This window comes from Dinoponera quadriceps, unplaced genomic scaffold, assembly GCF_001313825.1.
Source record: "Dinoponera quadriceps isolate SergipeBrazil2010 unplaced genomic scaffold, ASM131382v1 scaffold2167, whole genome shotgun sequence".
Lineage (NCBI taxonomy): Eukaryota > Metazoa > Arthropoda > Insecta > Hymenoptera > Formicidae > Dinoponera > Dinoponera quadriceps.
The window spans coordinates 370,750-388,471 of record NW_014556702.1 but is presented as its reverse complement, the minus strand read 5'-3'; the positions used below and the strand labels follow the sequence as shown (position 1 = coordinate 388,471).

Below are 17,722 nucleotides of genomic sequence, written 5' to 3'. Positions count from 1 at the left end.
CTGTAACGCATATGTTAAAAAAGACAAAATAAGGGCACTGAGCGTTATACGATAATCCTTATTTGTTTATAATATAACTACAATTGCGTAATTTATGTTTCTAAACGGTGCAATAATTCTTATCGGAATTGTAGATCTTTCCGGGGCAAACATTTATGTAACATTGACATGTGGAGAAGTGATTAGAAATATCAATTATTGATAACATTTATTGACATTTTTGATGAAGTGGATGTGAATCTTCTTATTTTCCTTAACGAATATGGTATTAAATCGCAATAACCGACACGTACTAATCGACGTAAAGAAAAATATATATTGCATTCAAGTTACTACAATATTATTTATTTCAAGTATTTTATAAGCTAATATCCGCACATATATCACAAATTCATCCTGAGTTTCAAATTTATATAGTAAATTTATATAATATTAATATAATAAGTTTATATAATAATTTATATAAAATTAATATAATGTTAATATAATAAGTTTCAAATCTATATTATACAAAATATAGTCTTAATCCTAATAAGTTTAATATTTCGATTAATATTAAATTACAAGCTAAACTAAAACTAAAACTTCGGTACATTTATTCAAACTAATCGAATTTAACTGTTCTTCGATGAAGTTTAGAATATTCTTGAAAAGAAAATTAATTCTTCTTTTGATTAGGGGAATTTGAGGACATTTGACTTTGCAATTTCATAGCAAAAATCATATTTGACACATCGAACGAGCTGTACATATTTTATGGTTGGAAAAACCACTGGGATTAAATACATGTTATCAGATTTTACTTGACATTTGTGTTAAGCTTCCGTACATTGAGATATATTTTGCCGTTTAACGGCATACTCATTTGACTTTTTGGATCTATTACCATTACTGTGGGAGTGTCTTTACAAGGCGTTACTTCATATTTACTCAATATTTGTATGATTCCCAGTTTCGTCTGCAAAAGCCCCAGGCGGGAGCCTATAAAAAATAATAATGTGCTGTGAAACTTCTTGAAATACTTTAACGAATAAAGATGAAGAAGCGAGTATCATGAGTTCAACAACAATTTCCTTCTCGCTAATTTTCTTGTTGTAATTTTCTCTTATATCTTTGTGTTTCCGTCAATTTCAATCATCATTAATAGAAAACTGAAAATTCGTTGATAACTTCTGCTTATAAAGTAAAGTCTTATAAAGTAAAATTGATCGAATTATTGTACAGGTATTTCTCGATTGCATCACATTAGATAAAAATCCTGTTAATATAATTTACTGAATATAATTTAATAAAAAAAAAGGCAATGTTCTTACCTATACACTTACGAGGACCTTCTCCAAATGGCAGATACACGTACGGCCGTATTTTGTGTATATTCTCTTCGCTGAATCGTTCTGGATCGTATTTATCGGGATTGGGAAAGTACTGTGGATCGTAGCTCATGCCGAGTACTGAGATAAAAACTGGTGTATCCTTTTCAAGAATCAAATCGGAGTTTGGCATTTTATAAGGCTCCACTGTTTCGCGATCTAGTACCGTCAATATCGGGTACATTCTCAAAGTTTCGAAGATCACCATATCGAGATACGGCAATGACAGAACCTGACGGTCATCAAATGTCAGTCTTATGAGTATTTATGTCAGACGCTAAATCGGGAAACATGCTGAAAAACTAATTTAAAGGTCGAAGGTCGCGTTTTTTAACATTAAAAGGGAGTTCGGATTTTATATACCATTAAAATGATTAGATGCGTGCAAAAGTTCCGATCTTTTGGCTGCATGAAAATGAAGCGAAATATTGCGAAAAAAGGTCTAGCAATTTTTCGCACACTTAATACTGAACATCAATCGATCTAATAGCGTACGACAAGCATATACCATATCATATGTAAGTTTCCCCCCGTTCTCGTCGATGGCGTCGTTAATTTCTTTCCTAAGTTTGTCTTGAAGTTTAGGTTGCATCGCGAGTTCATATAGTGAAAAAGACATCGCTGACGAGCTAGTTTCGAAACCGCCAGTGAAGAAAATGGCCGCCTGTGCCACTAAATCGTCCCCGTTGACATCTAAAATTTACGCACAAATGATTTTTGTACTTCTGCGGAGAGATTCTATTATTTAGTATAAGTAGTTGACTTTAACTTCCGAGATTATTGCTCAATTACACGTTGGTTATTCTAACTTCATCATGAACTTTTACATTAACTATTTACCTTTATTACTATTATTACTATTTACCTTTATAACTATTTACCTTTATTAATTTCTAGATTTGTAAAACGAATCTTGAAAATCTATCTTAAAAATCATGTAACATTTATTCTTTTTTTTCTTTGTATTATACTCCTGTATGACCAAATACGATCGAAATCTTTTTTTATTTTTAGATAATTCATAGATCACAAAGCTTATAAGATTCTTCAGGAGACGTCTTAAATTTATTGTAATCGAGCATTCTCTAGTTGAGCATTTAGTATGTTTGCTCATACTATGAGATCAGTAAAACAAATTTCTTTCTTGGACAAATCGTACAGGAAAGCCCATGTTGAAAATCTGTTGTTGTGGGTTGCATTTTACTTACTGAAATCCTCCAAATCTTGATTGTTGTATTTTTTCCTGAAGTCGATAAGAATATCAATCAAGTCGCCTCGGTTCTGACCGGACTTTATGCGATGGTTGATAGTATCCCAGAAAATTTTGCGTAAAAAGACACTGCTTTCCTTCCCGAATAGATTTAGATTGATATAACGTGACATAGCAGGATAGAAAAATATCATAAGAAATTCGAGTCCACGAAAGGTAGACAATTCGAATATCGCCTTCCCCTTTTCACGGAATTCACACTTCGGATTATTTATCGAATCAATATCGAGTCCATAAATGTTGTTGCCGGTCATGTCCGTCGTTAAATTGCCACACAAATCCTTTAAATCCATCACTTTACCCTTACCTGGCGATAAATATTCCGAATTAGTTTGTTAAGCAACGGCCTTTCTATGTATCAGAAAATGTATTGTTATTATAATAAGTAAATATGGAGGTTAATCATTTTTTATCGATTCATATCATTTTGTATTATTATTCTCGTGTAATTTTGTTTGAACCTTGACATTGATATTTAATCAACTATTCTTGAATTTGGTAAAGTACCTACCGTCTAGTTCCATCTTATTAAGATACGAATCTAGATTCGCAACTGTTTTCATCAACACTTCGAACATTTTCTTCAGCTTACCAGATGTGAAAATTGGCGTTAGCTTATTCCTTACCATTTTCCAGGCAGGATTTTTTAGAAGGAGAATGCTGGAGGATCCGAGGCTATCCTGTTTGCTGGTCGAAGAGTAGCGATTGGAGAAATAATTAAAATCCTTTACCAATATGTTTTTCAATATTTCTGGGTCGCGTATCAATAAGCAAGGCTTATCAAATATATAAAAGCCTACGTAAGGCTGGTTGTTCGCTTGATTGTAAAGATTTTTCATGATAAAGCCAGGGCTTCTTTTTTGCATGATGCAATCCGCAAAGTTACCCATAAATGGTGATGGTTTAATCTCGAAAACGCCTCGTTTCTTCCAGTAATTGAATTTGCGAGTCATGAAAAGGTAGGCGGCTACCACGGTTGTTATTATTGCAATCATTATGCTGTTCATAATCCAGTAACTCGTGATTATCGCCATTTTAATAATTATCTATGACAAATACCTGCTTTTACATATATGTATTTAAAGATGCAGAGCGTTAGCAGCTTGATAACGTGCAATGTCAGAAATCAGAAAAAAAAATTGTTAATGACACCATAATTTGAACGGTTGCTTAATTAATTCCATTGTCAAAGATTGTCACAGAAAGTGATCTTTTTTTCTTCGAAAAAATCGTGCATAAAATACGCCATATAAAATAATATTTGTACTTACAAAATGTATCTGTCTTCTTTCTTGCGTACACAAAAAATGTTTTCGAAGTTTTCGATACGATAATCAAATTAAATATTTCGATACGAAATTCAAATATGCCGCTTCACATATGTATCTGTAATTTCAATATTTTAAAATAGAGATCTCTTTTATACGAAAGTACGCATTTAAAGCTCGTGAATATTTATTTCGTGAATATTCAAACACTGCACTATTAGTGTCACTAAATTATGATGTCATCTGGGCGGTTTTGAGGCGCGACGATTATTTTCGGGAATTAGGAATGGCACGGCGGGATGTGCGGAGTTCAACGAGACGAATAGAAAACAGATTTATTGAAAAAAATCGTAATGTTTACTTCTATACCGAAAGGTACTTTGTCTCTAACCTGCGCGGCGTATGGTTACGATATACTTATATGAAATGCGTAACAGAACTAGTTCTGTACAGTATCAGCGCTGATCTTATATACATTTATTAACCGTTTGAGTGCCAAGCGGCGCGATCGCGCTTCTTCTGTTCTCTTCTGAAAACTGCAACGCTCTGGGCTGCGAAGCCCATAATCACAGCAGGCTCGGTTTTTCTCGATGCACAACTTTACGGTGACCTTTCAATCTTCGGTAAAAAGAGATATGAAATGATTATTGCATGTAAGCTGAAAACAGCGCAATCGCGTCGCTTGGCAAGTTTCGACACGGAATAAAACAAGCGCTATCGCGCCGCTTGGCAATTTTCGACACGGAATATAACAAACGCTATCGCGCCGCTTGGCAAGTTTCGACACGGAATATAACAAGCGCTATCGCGCCGCTTGGCAAGTTTCGATCGGGAAATGAGAAAGGCCCGTGGCACTCAAACGGTTAAGAGGGGATATAGGTATGTATTGCCTAGAATCTGTGTAATGAAATATGCAACACAATACTACACTATTTTTTTGTAACGCGGTACTTTTACTTTCATAGAGTTGTCGAAACGTGTCGAAGGTGAATTAAATAATGCACAGTATAATGACGAGAATCTTCTTACGCGTAGGCAATATTAATGTTTGAATGCGTTTATGTCATTTATTTTGTTCGTGCCTAACGTAACACGTAGATAATATGAACGCGTGGATGCGCTTACATGAGTTACGTTTACGTGAATCATTTCGTTGATCTTCGTGATGGATGCGACGGGACAAGCACTACGCAAATGCAGAAAATAGACTAGAGTTGTATCTAACGTATCGGCATTTTTAAAATATTCTGAAGCGTGATAATATTAGAAGAAGAGAGAAATACACATGACTAGGAAACAAGAAGCTTTTATAGGAAATTATCAATAACCGATACGTAATAGGTCAGAAAAGTTGCGTAGAATTCTAGCGATCTATTAATGTCGTTCTCGGAGCAGATAATTTATCTAATAACCTTTTATGCCTTGACACGAGACGAGAAATAAAAATGTTAGAATGTGAAACATTCTTGTACGTATATTTACATTCGATTATGATTTTCATTTTAGCTATCCACAAATTTTATTTCGACGGTCTGGACATAGATTGCGCGTTGCGATCAAGAACTTTGTATTTTTATTTGCAATTTTCCGATTAATACGTTACTTTTTTTTATGCGCATTTCAATTCACGCCGCATGTACCGAAAACGGTATATGTTGTGGAGCTCGATAAATGTGTTATAGTTATTTAGTTATTGTTTTTTGTGCATTGGAAAGTTATTTATTATGAAAGTGAATATTCAAAGTATAAAGTGCGTAATAGAACAAAAGAAATAAGTTTCAAAATTAGAAATTGAAGAACAATAAAGAAGATACCGTAGAATAAAACAGAACACATTAAAACCATAGCTTGTGAAACAAGTAAAATATTATTTTTTTTTAATGTTCTGCGTTTATAATCAAATAATACGACATATTTCATTGAAACAATTTATATATAGACACGGTTTGTTGGAGCAATCTTCATAAAATGTTGTTATTTATACATAAAATATTTTGTTCTATCATTTTCGGTATCTGAATTTCTAATATTTTTGTTATAGTAAGAAGTCATCTTGGCGTCGATTTGTTTTGAAATCAGACCGTAACAATTAGAAACTTCTTACTTCATGCCATGTCAACGTCAGTAGCAATCGATAGATAATTGCGTAAACATGCATTCGACATGCATGAGCAAGAAAGAAAAACTCCTCGATTCAAAATACTCTTATAAATATCGCATTTGACCCTGAAAGATCAAGAGGATAAAGAAAGAGACAGACGATATAATATAGTATAATACATGTAATATAGTACATGTTAAATTACGCAACGCCGGAATCATGGACAGATTTAGTTTTTGTCATTTGTTATTCTCGTTTGTAAATGATTCTCGTTTGCAATTATTATGCGATTTTATACTGCTATCGAGAAATTCCTCAAATGTGACGCATGTACTCGTAACCATGTAATATCTTAGTTATTCTTTTTTTTACCGGTGACATAGATAATTTCATGAAAAAAATATATAGAATAGAAGTTAAATAAGAATTTTTATTATTTTGATTTAAACATAAATGTTCTTTGATGCCAGTGTTGTAATGTGCGTAGTTACATGTATTTAATTGCAATATCTAGATATCTTTTGTGCATCTTTTTCTGCAACTTAGTTACATTTTTCACTTTCAGTAACAGAATCTGTAACTAGATTCATTTTATCACGTTATCTAAACTTAATGTTTTAAATATAGACACGACTTTTTACAATTACGAAAATTATAATTAATATATTTATCATTTTTTATTCTTTCCCATATTTGCAAAATGAATTGAATTTTTTTTTAACTTTGTTATTTTCATTTAATACATTCTTGAAAAATATCTGAAGCATATCTAATATCTGTTTCTAGTTATTCATCTCAACTTTATATTTATTAAAATAATATATTTGTTACAACACTATTAGATACATATCCCGGTTGAAATGCCACGCGTACGCGATTTCTGTGCAAATACAAAAACTTAATTCAAATTATTAATTAAAATCTAATTACTTTGCCCAAGTTCTACAGTGGTGGACATATACTTACGTACAGTTAGGAAGATTAAGTTTGATTCGTTGCGTACTTATATATGAAATAGTTAAAGAAAACGAGGAATATTATCTGGCGTTCCATGACGTTTAATAAGTTATACAGCTTGATAACAAGTCATAACATATATCCTAAGCACTAGAAATCTTCCAAGAAGACTTCCTATTTTTGCGAAGCTACTATATTTGCCGACGCTATTCTAGTGTTATACTCTTTCGTTTGCTTATCACAGCTGTCATAGCACGTCTCTCTATCTACATTACTCGGCAGATACTAATAAGTACTGTCGACATTGCAAACATTTTGATCTATCTGAATATTACTATTGTTACGTTCTGGAAGAGGATGTACACAACAAACATCGTTTACTCGCGCACTCGCGAGGCCTAAACGTACTGGTACACCTGCGGATCAGGTCAAGATCCGGAGAGGCCCATTTACTCCGATCACAGAACGTACGTTAGCTGATCCTTCATTTAGGTCAAAGAACTTAATCTCTTTACCTGGGATAGGACCAAATGAGAGTGTTGAAAGGGGAATTCAGATTTAATTAATTGAAAGTAAATGAATAAATAATTTTAACAATTTGGTTAAATTTGGGGCATTTTGAATCAAACAGTTTATTAATTATACTAATAACATAATTTGGTTCTCACATGGATTAATAATAGTGGTAAATTAATGAGAAAAGTCATTGTAAAAGATACAATATTTAAAAGATGAAAGGGTTAGCTAAAGTTAAACAATGAGATATATGGGTTAACATTAAACAAACTTTTATAAATCAGCATTATTGGAATAATGCAAATACAAGATGAAGATTAAAGTAAGATTAAGTAAAAAAGTAATCCGCGTAACTTAATATAATACAATCGGATTTAACGTAACAAGAATGTTTAACGTATCGGTATGGCGAGAAAAACATCATTATATAATACAAAGAAGATAATAATTACGTATAATTATGTGTGTGTTTTGAGGAGTGAAATGGAGTTGGAAATTGGATTGAAATGATTAAAAGTCATGTTTAAATATGAAATAGAGACTTACGATTTAGGTGAATCAACTGTGGTGAATATAATACGTAGAACATGGGTTCGTTAATCGTGGTGTACCGGATTTATGGGATCCTGGAATACCGAGAGAAATAGTTCATTTAAAAGATCGCGACTTGCACAGCGTGTTACTCAGTAGCAGAAGAAGTGACTGACTAACTGATTGACTGACTGCCTCTGACTGACTTACTGACACTGACTCTAGAGAGATCCCGATTTGAACAGCGAGTTGTTCGACAGCAGAAGATTAAGAGAAAATAATTCACTGACTGACATTCACTGACTGATACTGACTGACTGACACTAGCTGACTGACTGACACTGATTGACTGACACTTGCTGGCTGACCGACACTGACCGATTGACATTGATTGACTGACTGACATTGACTGTGGAGTGGCTAGAGAGTAAGGTTTTTATAGAGAAAATTTTGGGGAATGACAGATGACGATCGCCAATGAGAGCAGTTTTCGTGGAAAACGGATATGGAAGGTTGTGAAATGGATACCTAGAAAACTCTTAACATTATCAGGAGTCATAAACGATCCCAAGATCCTAATCCCATCGAAGGGCCTGAGTCCGGCCGATCACGTGTGAAGGCGGAAAAGATGATAGACACGTTGGGCAACATATGACGTATTTGGCGGCGAATATCTTATTCTTTTTACAATAGCGCTTGCCCAAATCCGTCTATTTCCTGTTCATAAAGAGAAGGATTCGTTGTTCCCGGGGTACCCAGGATGTAACAAAACTACGTGCCTTACGTGAAGGCGGAAAAGATGAAAGACGCGTTGGGAAACACATGGCGCGTTTAACAGCGAGCCATCGTAATCTTATCCTTTTTACAATAGCGCTTGCCCGGAGTCTGCCTGCTTTCTAATCATGTAAAAAAAAAGGAATTCGTAGTTCCTGAGGTAACCGGGACGTAACAATATGTTATAAGCTTTAATGTATGTATTTTCGACAATATTAAATAATTGGAAACTCGATGGGCCAAATGTATCATCTTCGACGTTTATCGCCACGATGGAGACTGCATTGAGAAATAAAAGATTAAAAAAAAATGTACTTTATTTCCTTTTTTACCAGACTTATCAAAAAACTCTTGTACAGGATCTACCAAAAATTCCGGAAGGGCTATTATTGATCCTCCAATAAGGGTCACGTCATGCCGCCACATTTCTTTCAAAAGAATGAAACCGTCACAAAAGAGGTTGTGTGGAGTGTAAATATTCTGACGATTTCTTAATATTAAAATACAGTTTTAATAAAATAATTATTTTTCTTATCAAAACTATTTATCATTAAGTATTATTAAATATTTTTTTACTTTTTTGTTTAATACTTATTCATACTTTCTTTTCTATAAGAAATATTTTTTTTCATAGTTGGAATCTCATTTCCGATATGAAGAACATATTTTTCCATTAAAGCATACGTATGTTTTGTATACAAATTTTTGTCAAGTTTTAAATAGATATTTAAATTAAGAAATTTTCTGAATTGAGTGCAAGTAAATAAGCTGTGAGGTGCCACTATATGAACAGTTTTATTCGGTGAAGTACAATGTTTTCATATTAAGATATTTTTTCTTTCAGTGCAGATTTTAATTTGTATTAGATTTTAAATAATATTAATCTTTCGTAAGTTGAGCCATATTTCACCGCTCACCGGCGTCGTCACGATACTTTTTGTATCTATGACCATCGGTATCATAGTCTTCTCACATGATGTCACTTCATACTGGCTCAATATCTTGACGAGCGACAGTTTCGTCTGCAAAAACCCTAAACGATAACCTGTAAGACATACAACAGTGTTGTGAAATTTTTTTTAATACTCTAATAAATGAGGATAATAATAATAATCGGGTAGAAGTCTTAGACTCAATAGACATTTTCGTTGTCGCTGTATTTTTCTCTCCCAATTTGATGTTTCCATCGAGAGATTTCAAATTTTTTAACATAATTACATATTTTTCTTTATGTTTACTAATTAATATTGTGATAAATTTAAAATGTTTTTGCTCTACCATTTCTCGATTACGCTTCGTTAAAAATATTTCTTCCATAATAATTTATTTATAATAAACTTTTTGTCTTTAACGTTTCATGAGATATCTCGAAACAACTTCATAAAATTTAAAGTCTTCTTTAATATCGAAAAGAAAGATGATATCTCACCTATACATTTGCGAGGACCAGTTCCAAATGGCATATAAGTGCCTTTCGCTATTTTGTGAATGTTCTCTTCGTTGAATCGTTCTGGATCGTATTTCTCGGGATCGGGAAAGTATTCCGGATCATAGTGCAAGCCAAGCAACGAGATGAAAATCGGGGTACCCTTTTCAATAACCAGGTCGGTGTCAGTAATTTTGTAACTCTGTACCGTCTCGCGATCAAGGATTGTCAATGTTGGATACTTCCTCAGGGTTTCGGAAATCACCATATGAAGATACTTCAGTGACAGAACCTGATAACGAATAATCGTCAATTTCATAATTATTTCATTTACCAAACATTAAATCTTAAAATAAAGTGAAGAACATTTTTAGCAAAAATGAAGAAAATTGAGCGAAAACGTTCGCAGTATTAGTGTCGAAAGTACTAGCGTTTCATTCGCTGTTTATATTATTTGACATCAGTCGGCCATAATAGTATAAAAGTGTTGTTTATATACAGAACAGTATGCCGCTGCAAGGGCACGCGTGAGACAAAGTGAAAGTATGCCGCGCGAACCCAAGCTGTCTCGAACATGTTCTCACTCTCTTACACGTACTTCTGTAGCGACAATCTCGCATACTGTTCTGTGTGTAACAGCCTGTACAATAATCATATATACCATTTCGTATGTGATTTTTCCATCGTTCTCCTTGAATGCATCGAAAATTTCTTTCCTGAGTTTGTCTTGGATTTTTGGTTGCACCGCGATCTCGTATAATGTGAAGGATACCGTCGATGAACTGGTCTCGAAACCGGCAGAGAAGAAAATAGACGCCTGCGCCACTAAGCCGTCTCCATCCAATTCTAAAAACATACATATTAACGATTCCCATATTTCTGGATTTTTATGAGCTTCCATCATTTGGTTTTATAGTTGGTTTTAAGTTCTAAGATTATCGCTCAGATACACCACACACACTTTATCCTTGGAATCTGTGTTGTATAGGATAGAACGTATAAAACTTACATATAGAGACAAGAATCTAATTAAATTTATCACGATTGATTTCTGTTATTTATGCATTTACAAACTTTCCGTAAGAGGCCTTTTTCTTTCGAGAATTAAACACAGTTAAGAAACTTTCTTTCATGACGTGAAAGAGCCATTACTATTGATCATGTTTTACTTACCAAAGTTCTCCAAATTTCGATTGGCGTATTCTCTCTTAAAGTCGATAAGAATATCGATGAGGTCGCCCCGTTTTTCACCGGACTCCATACGACGGTTGATCGTATTCCAGAAGGTTTTGCGCAAAAAAGTATTGCTTTTCTCACTGAAAAATCGTGTACCGAACAGACGAGATAAACTCGGATAATAGAAAATTATGAACAATTCAATTGAGCGATAAATATCAAGGTGAAATATCGCCTTTCCGCTTTTGCGGAATGCACACTGTGGATTGTTTATCGAATCAATGTTGAGTCCATAAGCGGTACTACCAATCATGTCCGTAGTTAAATTTCCGATTAAATCCTTCACATTTACTGCTTTTTCCTTATCTTCAAACAAATATTTCAAATTAACCCGTTGAATAATAAGTATCTTATATCAAATAACATATTGTTATTGTCACGAAGAATAAACGAAGAGATTAATGAACTTGTATCAACTCGCCATTATTTTTTTTTGTAACTCTTTGAAGCTTATTTTGTAATTCTTTGAAGCTTAATTTTGTAACTCTTTGAAGCTCGATGTGCGTACTTTATTAATTATTCTTGTATTTGGAATAGTATTTACCATTTAGTCCTAAAGAATCGCAGTACCTGTCTAGATTGATAGTGCACTCCATCAACAATTCAAACATTTTCTTGAGTTTGCCGGACGAGAAGATCGGCGTTAACTTGGTTCTTACAATTTTCCATGTTGGATTTCTCATTAATAGTAGATTAGAGCAACCCAGACTATCCTTTGGATCAGAATTACAGTAATGATTGCAGAAATAATTAAAGTCCTTTATTAGTATGTCTTGGATTATTCGCCGATCTCGTATCAACAAGCAAGGCTTGTCGAACATATAAAAACCTATGTAAGATTCTGTTTTTGCTCTGTTGTACAAGTCCCTCATAAGAAAGCCACCAGATTGTTTCAGGAACACCATGTCCATGATGTTACCGAAAAATGGCAACGGTTTTACCTCGAAAACACCTCGGTTTTTCCAATAGTTGAACTTGCGAGTCATAAAAAGATACGCGGATACCATGATTGTTACCAGCAGAACAATTACGCCATTCATGACCGAATAACTCGTGGTAATCGCCATTTTAGTGATTATCTATATAAAAATGTCTACTTTTATTAATATGTTTAAAGATGCATTATGTTACACGTTTGTTAACATATAAAGCGTAATTTGACGAACTTTTTAATGATATCAGTTTATAAATATCTTTAATTAATCTATCTGTTAAATTCATGATTTTATTTATCTATTCAATCTTGCCATTCATTTGATTCGTTGCTAGACACCGTCACATAAAACGGTACCTTTCTTTGAAGATATTTCATATACGGAATATGACTTGTACTTACCTTTCGTATATTTTTCTCTCCTTTAATATAACATGAAACGTATTTAAAATGCACTGAAACTGATTAGCACAAAATCCAAAATATTCACATATGTATTCTTGACTTTAATACTTTCCGACGCGAATTTCTTTTTCGTAGGAATTCATATCCGAAATCGATAATTCGGAATCCTAATATCTAAAATTGCAATTATTAAAATTTATGAACTTGTGGCATTTGGACATCTTTTCGACATCTTTTCTTCGTGTCCGATCTCAGATTAATATTTCGCAGAAACACCGGAAATGTACCACTGAAATTTAACGTTATAATAATTTTATCGATCTTCTAGAAAGTGATATTTAAATATTATGCTTAACTCTATCCGTCTTTTAGCCTATAAAAGGTCTTTTAGCCTGTTGACAAGTGTGCAATTTATCGCGCAGCAGTCTATGAACGAATGACAGTATCTAAATGATATCAGACATTGGGATAAGAATATATAGTCCGAGTATAATGCTGATTTAGACAGAGGAGTAAAAAGGAGAAGTGAAGTGAAAAGTTGTCGAGTCATTTCGGCTGGATTCGACGTCGTTCGTTATATGCATATCACTGACACATTGATATATATATGATAAATTATTTATTTTTATATATTCATAAATAAATCCTTCTGATTATGTGAAAAAATGGTCACATGTATCTCTCAGATATATATCAGATATCTCTCAGGAGATTCTAAATATCCTAGAACCCTGGAATTCTAAAAAGAAAAAATTTAGGTTTATTAAAAGTTAACAGTTTATTAAAAGACCATGAATATAGATTTACGTCAGAAAGTTAGAGTTTTTGTATATAAAAAAATATTTATATGCCATTTATGCTTATTACTTTATTTTCGTTTCTTTCGAGTGACCTCCGTAAGATCCTTTTACATCGAATACATTATATTATATTATATAAGTAGAAGTAATTGAGATATTAATGTGTATAATTGTGTATAATGTGTATAATTGTGGTATGATATTTAAGAAAATAAGAAAAAGCAGCCTGCACGACTCATGATATCTCGTGTTACGTAAGACGCGCAATGTCATTCCGTGTATTCGCGCGCACATTTTGCGTCTTAAGTAACTGCGTGTTAATCTGCAGATACAGTTTATCGGATGCGGGTTATCGTAGGAGCGTAAATATGTGTAATCGAACAAATAACTTTGAATAACTTTCTTGTCGTCATAATTATCCTCTCAAACGGTACAACTTTCTTTTTAGACATTTTTTGTCACCTTCGGCGGTTATAAACGTTTGATAATGCTTGTTCGGACGGGCGGACCACGATGATCCATAATCGGTTATATACAAAATATACAGGTCCGGCGGATGTTGGATCGCCGTTCTGTCGCTGGACGGTCGTAAGGACAGTAAAAGGCAGTCAGGATGACGATAAACGGATCCCCGGCAGCGGTGTCTGCCGATGGATAAAACAGGTACGCAGGCGTACGGACGGATGCGACGGTTCGGTACATCGTTTGGTAGTTGTTCCTGGATGTAACGACACGGTTCTTCGGATGGAGTACGGTAGTATTAGTGGACGAGATGGATCGGTGTGTAGTGCCATGGCGACGCTATAACCTGGATACTCAGCGAGATCAGGAGCCGGCGATAACATGGTGGAGGCCTGTAAAAACGTGAATCTTCGACGTTAATCTCCTATAAGACCATTATATTATTGAGTTTACAAAGAAAACTTACTAAGGACTTTGTAAAAACTTATATTCGTTTAAATAGCTCCACACTGTTACTGGCTGATCCACTAGTTGCTTCCGTCTGTATTGAAAAGTAACTTCCCAGGAAGCTGCTAGTTTTAGGGTCAGTTTATGATGCATAATTGTTTCCGTAAATATAGAAAGTGAGACTGTTCTATCGAATCAGCCTCTACAACAGACGCTAATATAACAAAATTAGTTGCAGGCATGAAAGATAATGTATGAAAACAATATCATTGACACATTTTACTGTGGATAAAAATGATGATGAAATTAATTGCCTTTTCTTGGGATTTTAGTGCAAAACTGGATTTATCCTTCTGGCCGGCTGACAGACTTCTAGGTCTTTATGATATTAAATATATCGTCTTACTTGGCTGCTTCGAAAAACATCTCTTTTCTTTTTTCTTTGATAATTTTTCTGTCTTGACGCGACTCGACGAAATGGTCATATTGGTCGTAATATCTACACATACGAATCCGATATATTTATATTTTTTCTATGGTAATGAAAATTTATGGTAATGAAAATATTTCTGCAATCGAAGCAGTACAGCTAAAGACTTGGACAATCCAACTTGGACAATTTTGAGGTCGACCTTATCGTCTGGCAAGCTGAAGATAATGTTTGATTTGTTGTTGGAGTGCGTTGACAATTTAGACACGTATCTCGATTCGTTTTACATGATAGTAAAACGGGAATGACTGGGTACATTTGCTGGCGAATATTGTGTAATTTTCTGCATCAAAATATTCGCTGCCAGTATATGTCACATGAATTATAGATCATATTAGAAATACAGATTTTTAGTATCGACAGAGTGAATATCGTAATGTAATGTAAAAATGTAAATATAAAAATATCGTATGTTTTTTCCGCTGGAAAGAATTTTTTTATGTTAAAAGCATGAAGTTTACTTATTGACGAACTTTGAATGTGCTTATTAGCAAAGCAATAATCTCTTCTTTCATTTCTTTCAATATACGATGTATGTCACATATTATATAACACGGTTCTTCTTGTAGCAGTAAACAACGTAAAAAAGAAGAAAACGAGGAGTTCGCTGCGGCAAAGATCTTTCACTGGAGATCGTCCAAATCGGGTTTGACGCACACTTGAATAATACATTAATGTCGTCTATATCCGTTCTTCTTTATCAATATTCGTTGAGATTATCCAATCGATTTCACTATTGATCGAATAACAATCTGGCTGTTAGTTGACCTTCATCGGATGTTAATACAATTTCAGCGATTATCATCTTTTATCGGATAATATTACCGGATATCGAATCATCATTTCTATTTTATCCGATCAAATGAAATATTCCATCTTGTCGTTGTTTTATCTGATTAAGTTGTGTTTCAATTAAAATATGCTACATTATTTAATCGGTTTATCCGATAGAAAATGACATCAGATTTATGTCATTGCGCTAAAGATATAGAAACACAAAATTCCGATTTATGTCCGATAAATTTGCTTAAAATTTGCTTTTATTGCTAAAGATAATTCAAATCCAATATACTTGATGATATGTTAAAGAACTATCGAGATTATCGAGACCTCGACTCGTCTTTGCTTGAATTATTTATTTACTTATTAAATATTTCTGTGAAATTTTAATCTCTTTAAACGTTATTTAAAAATTAACTTCTTTCTAGATCTATATTAAATCAAATATTATTATCTATATTAAATTGTCACAATAAGAACATAGTATCTGCTCTAATTTGTCCTATTGTATTTTGCGATTAAATGTGAAAGAGTTTTTCTATACGTATTATTTATCAAATATTCCAAAATTAACCATCTATGAGGATGCGAAAAACCGCGGCACCTTACGCCGACAATTACATATATATAAAACACAACTTTCATATATGAAATACTGTTTATATATTGAATGTCGACAATAAAATATCCAATTCGCCAATAACGAAATAACAAATATCAACTAAGTAGAGCAATTAGCAGTTTATATAAAAAGGATAATTAATAAAAATATAGGAATATAGGAACAGAAGCGTTGTTTGATAAATCAACGTTCCATATTATTCGCATAATCGCTTTAAATTCAGTGCGAGTTCGACTTTGACACTTTCGCGACTTCAACTTCGCTAAATATTTATATATATATATAAGTTTTTATATTAATATTTTATATTAATAGTTTTTATATTAATAGTTTTTATATTAATAAGTTTTTGTAGTAATATTTATATATACAGGGTGTCCCAGACCACCCGTCTCACCCGATTTTTTCGTAAACGCGACATTTTAAAGAAAAATATTTCAGACAAAAGTTTTGTGACTTCGAGGGGCACATAAGATGGTGTCATTGGTTTGACCTTGGATAGTCGTTTGAAGATCACGTGAAGGTCACCTTTAATTTCTTAAATGGAAACCCCCATTTTTCAATGCATATTCTTGTAGCTTACCTCGAGAGCTTTCCAAAACGCTATAATGAAACGTTTTTTTAACCCTTTCGCGGCGAACAGCGCCTTTAGGCGCTCAGCTATAGATGCTCATTCTCAGCGAACAGCGCCGTTCGGCGCTCAGGCAAATTTACCCGCGGTGAACGAACAACGCCAGATGGCGCCCATCCGGAGCCGCTCTTTTCGTACGAAGGCGCTGTTCGTTTGTTATCAACAACTGCCATTAATGTCCATTAAGTTGTTTTTGACGTGCTAGCAGCATACGCTTCTTGTGCAAAGGTTTTTTTTACATAGTCAAATATTATATANTATGCATTGAAAAATGGGGGTTTCTATTTAAGAAATTAAAGGTGACCTTCACGTGATCTTCAAACGACTATCTAAGGTCAAACCGATGACACCATCTTATGTGCCCCTCGAAGTCACAAAACTTTTGTCTGAAACATTTTTCTTTAAAATGTCGCGTTTACGAAAAAATCGGGTGAGACGGGTGGTCTGGGACACCTTGTATATAAATATTTATATATACGAGGGCGGTCCGATAAGTACTTAGCCTACAAAAGAAAAACGAAAATTTTGGAAAAGTGACGATTTATTTCTCAACATAGTCTCCTTTTAGCTCGATACACTTGCCCCAGCGATGCTCCAACTTCTTTAAGCCATCTGAAAAATACGTTTTCTCGAAGTCTGCAAAGTAGGCCTCCGTGGCGGCGATGACTTCCTCATTCGGCCAAATTGGTCGAATTAGACTAC

At 33.8% G+C, this 17,722-nt stretch overlaps 1 protein-coding gene across 1 annotated transcript; it reads right to left on the bottom strand.

Annotated features, from left to right (window-relative positions):
• Nucleotides 1-739: 739 nt before the first annotated feature.
• Nucleotides 740-13,239, bottom strand: LOC106747956. The gene is made up of 11 exons (XM_014626013.1): nucleotides 12,786-13,239; nucleotides 11,994-12,528; nucleotides 11,387-11,755; nucleotides 10,875-11,059; nucleotides 10,217-10,505; nucleotides 9,669-9,832; nucleotides 3,152-3,686; nucleotides 2,579-2,947; nucleotides 1,879-2,063; nucleotides 1,314-1,602; nucleotides 740-981 (listed from the first exon to the last, which is right to left on the bottom strand). The coding sequence occupies exons 2-11, from the start codon at nucleotides 12,514-12,516 to the stop codon at nucleotides 800-802; spliced, it is 3,090 nt and encodes a 1,029-aa protein (XP_014481499.1). The 5' UTR covers nucleotides 12,517-12,528; nucleotides 12,786-13,239; the 3' UTR covers nucleotides 740-799.
• Between the last annotated feature and the right edge of the window lie 4,483 nt (nucleotides 13,240-17,722).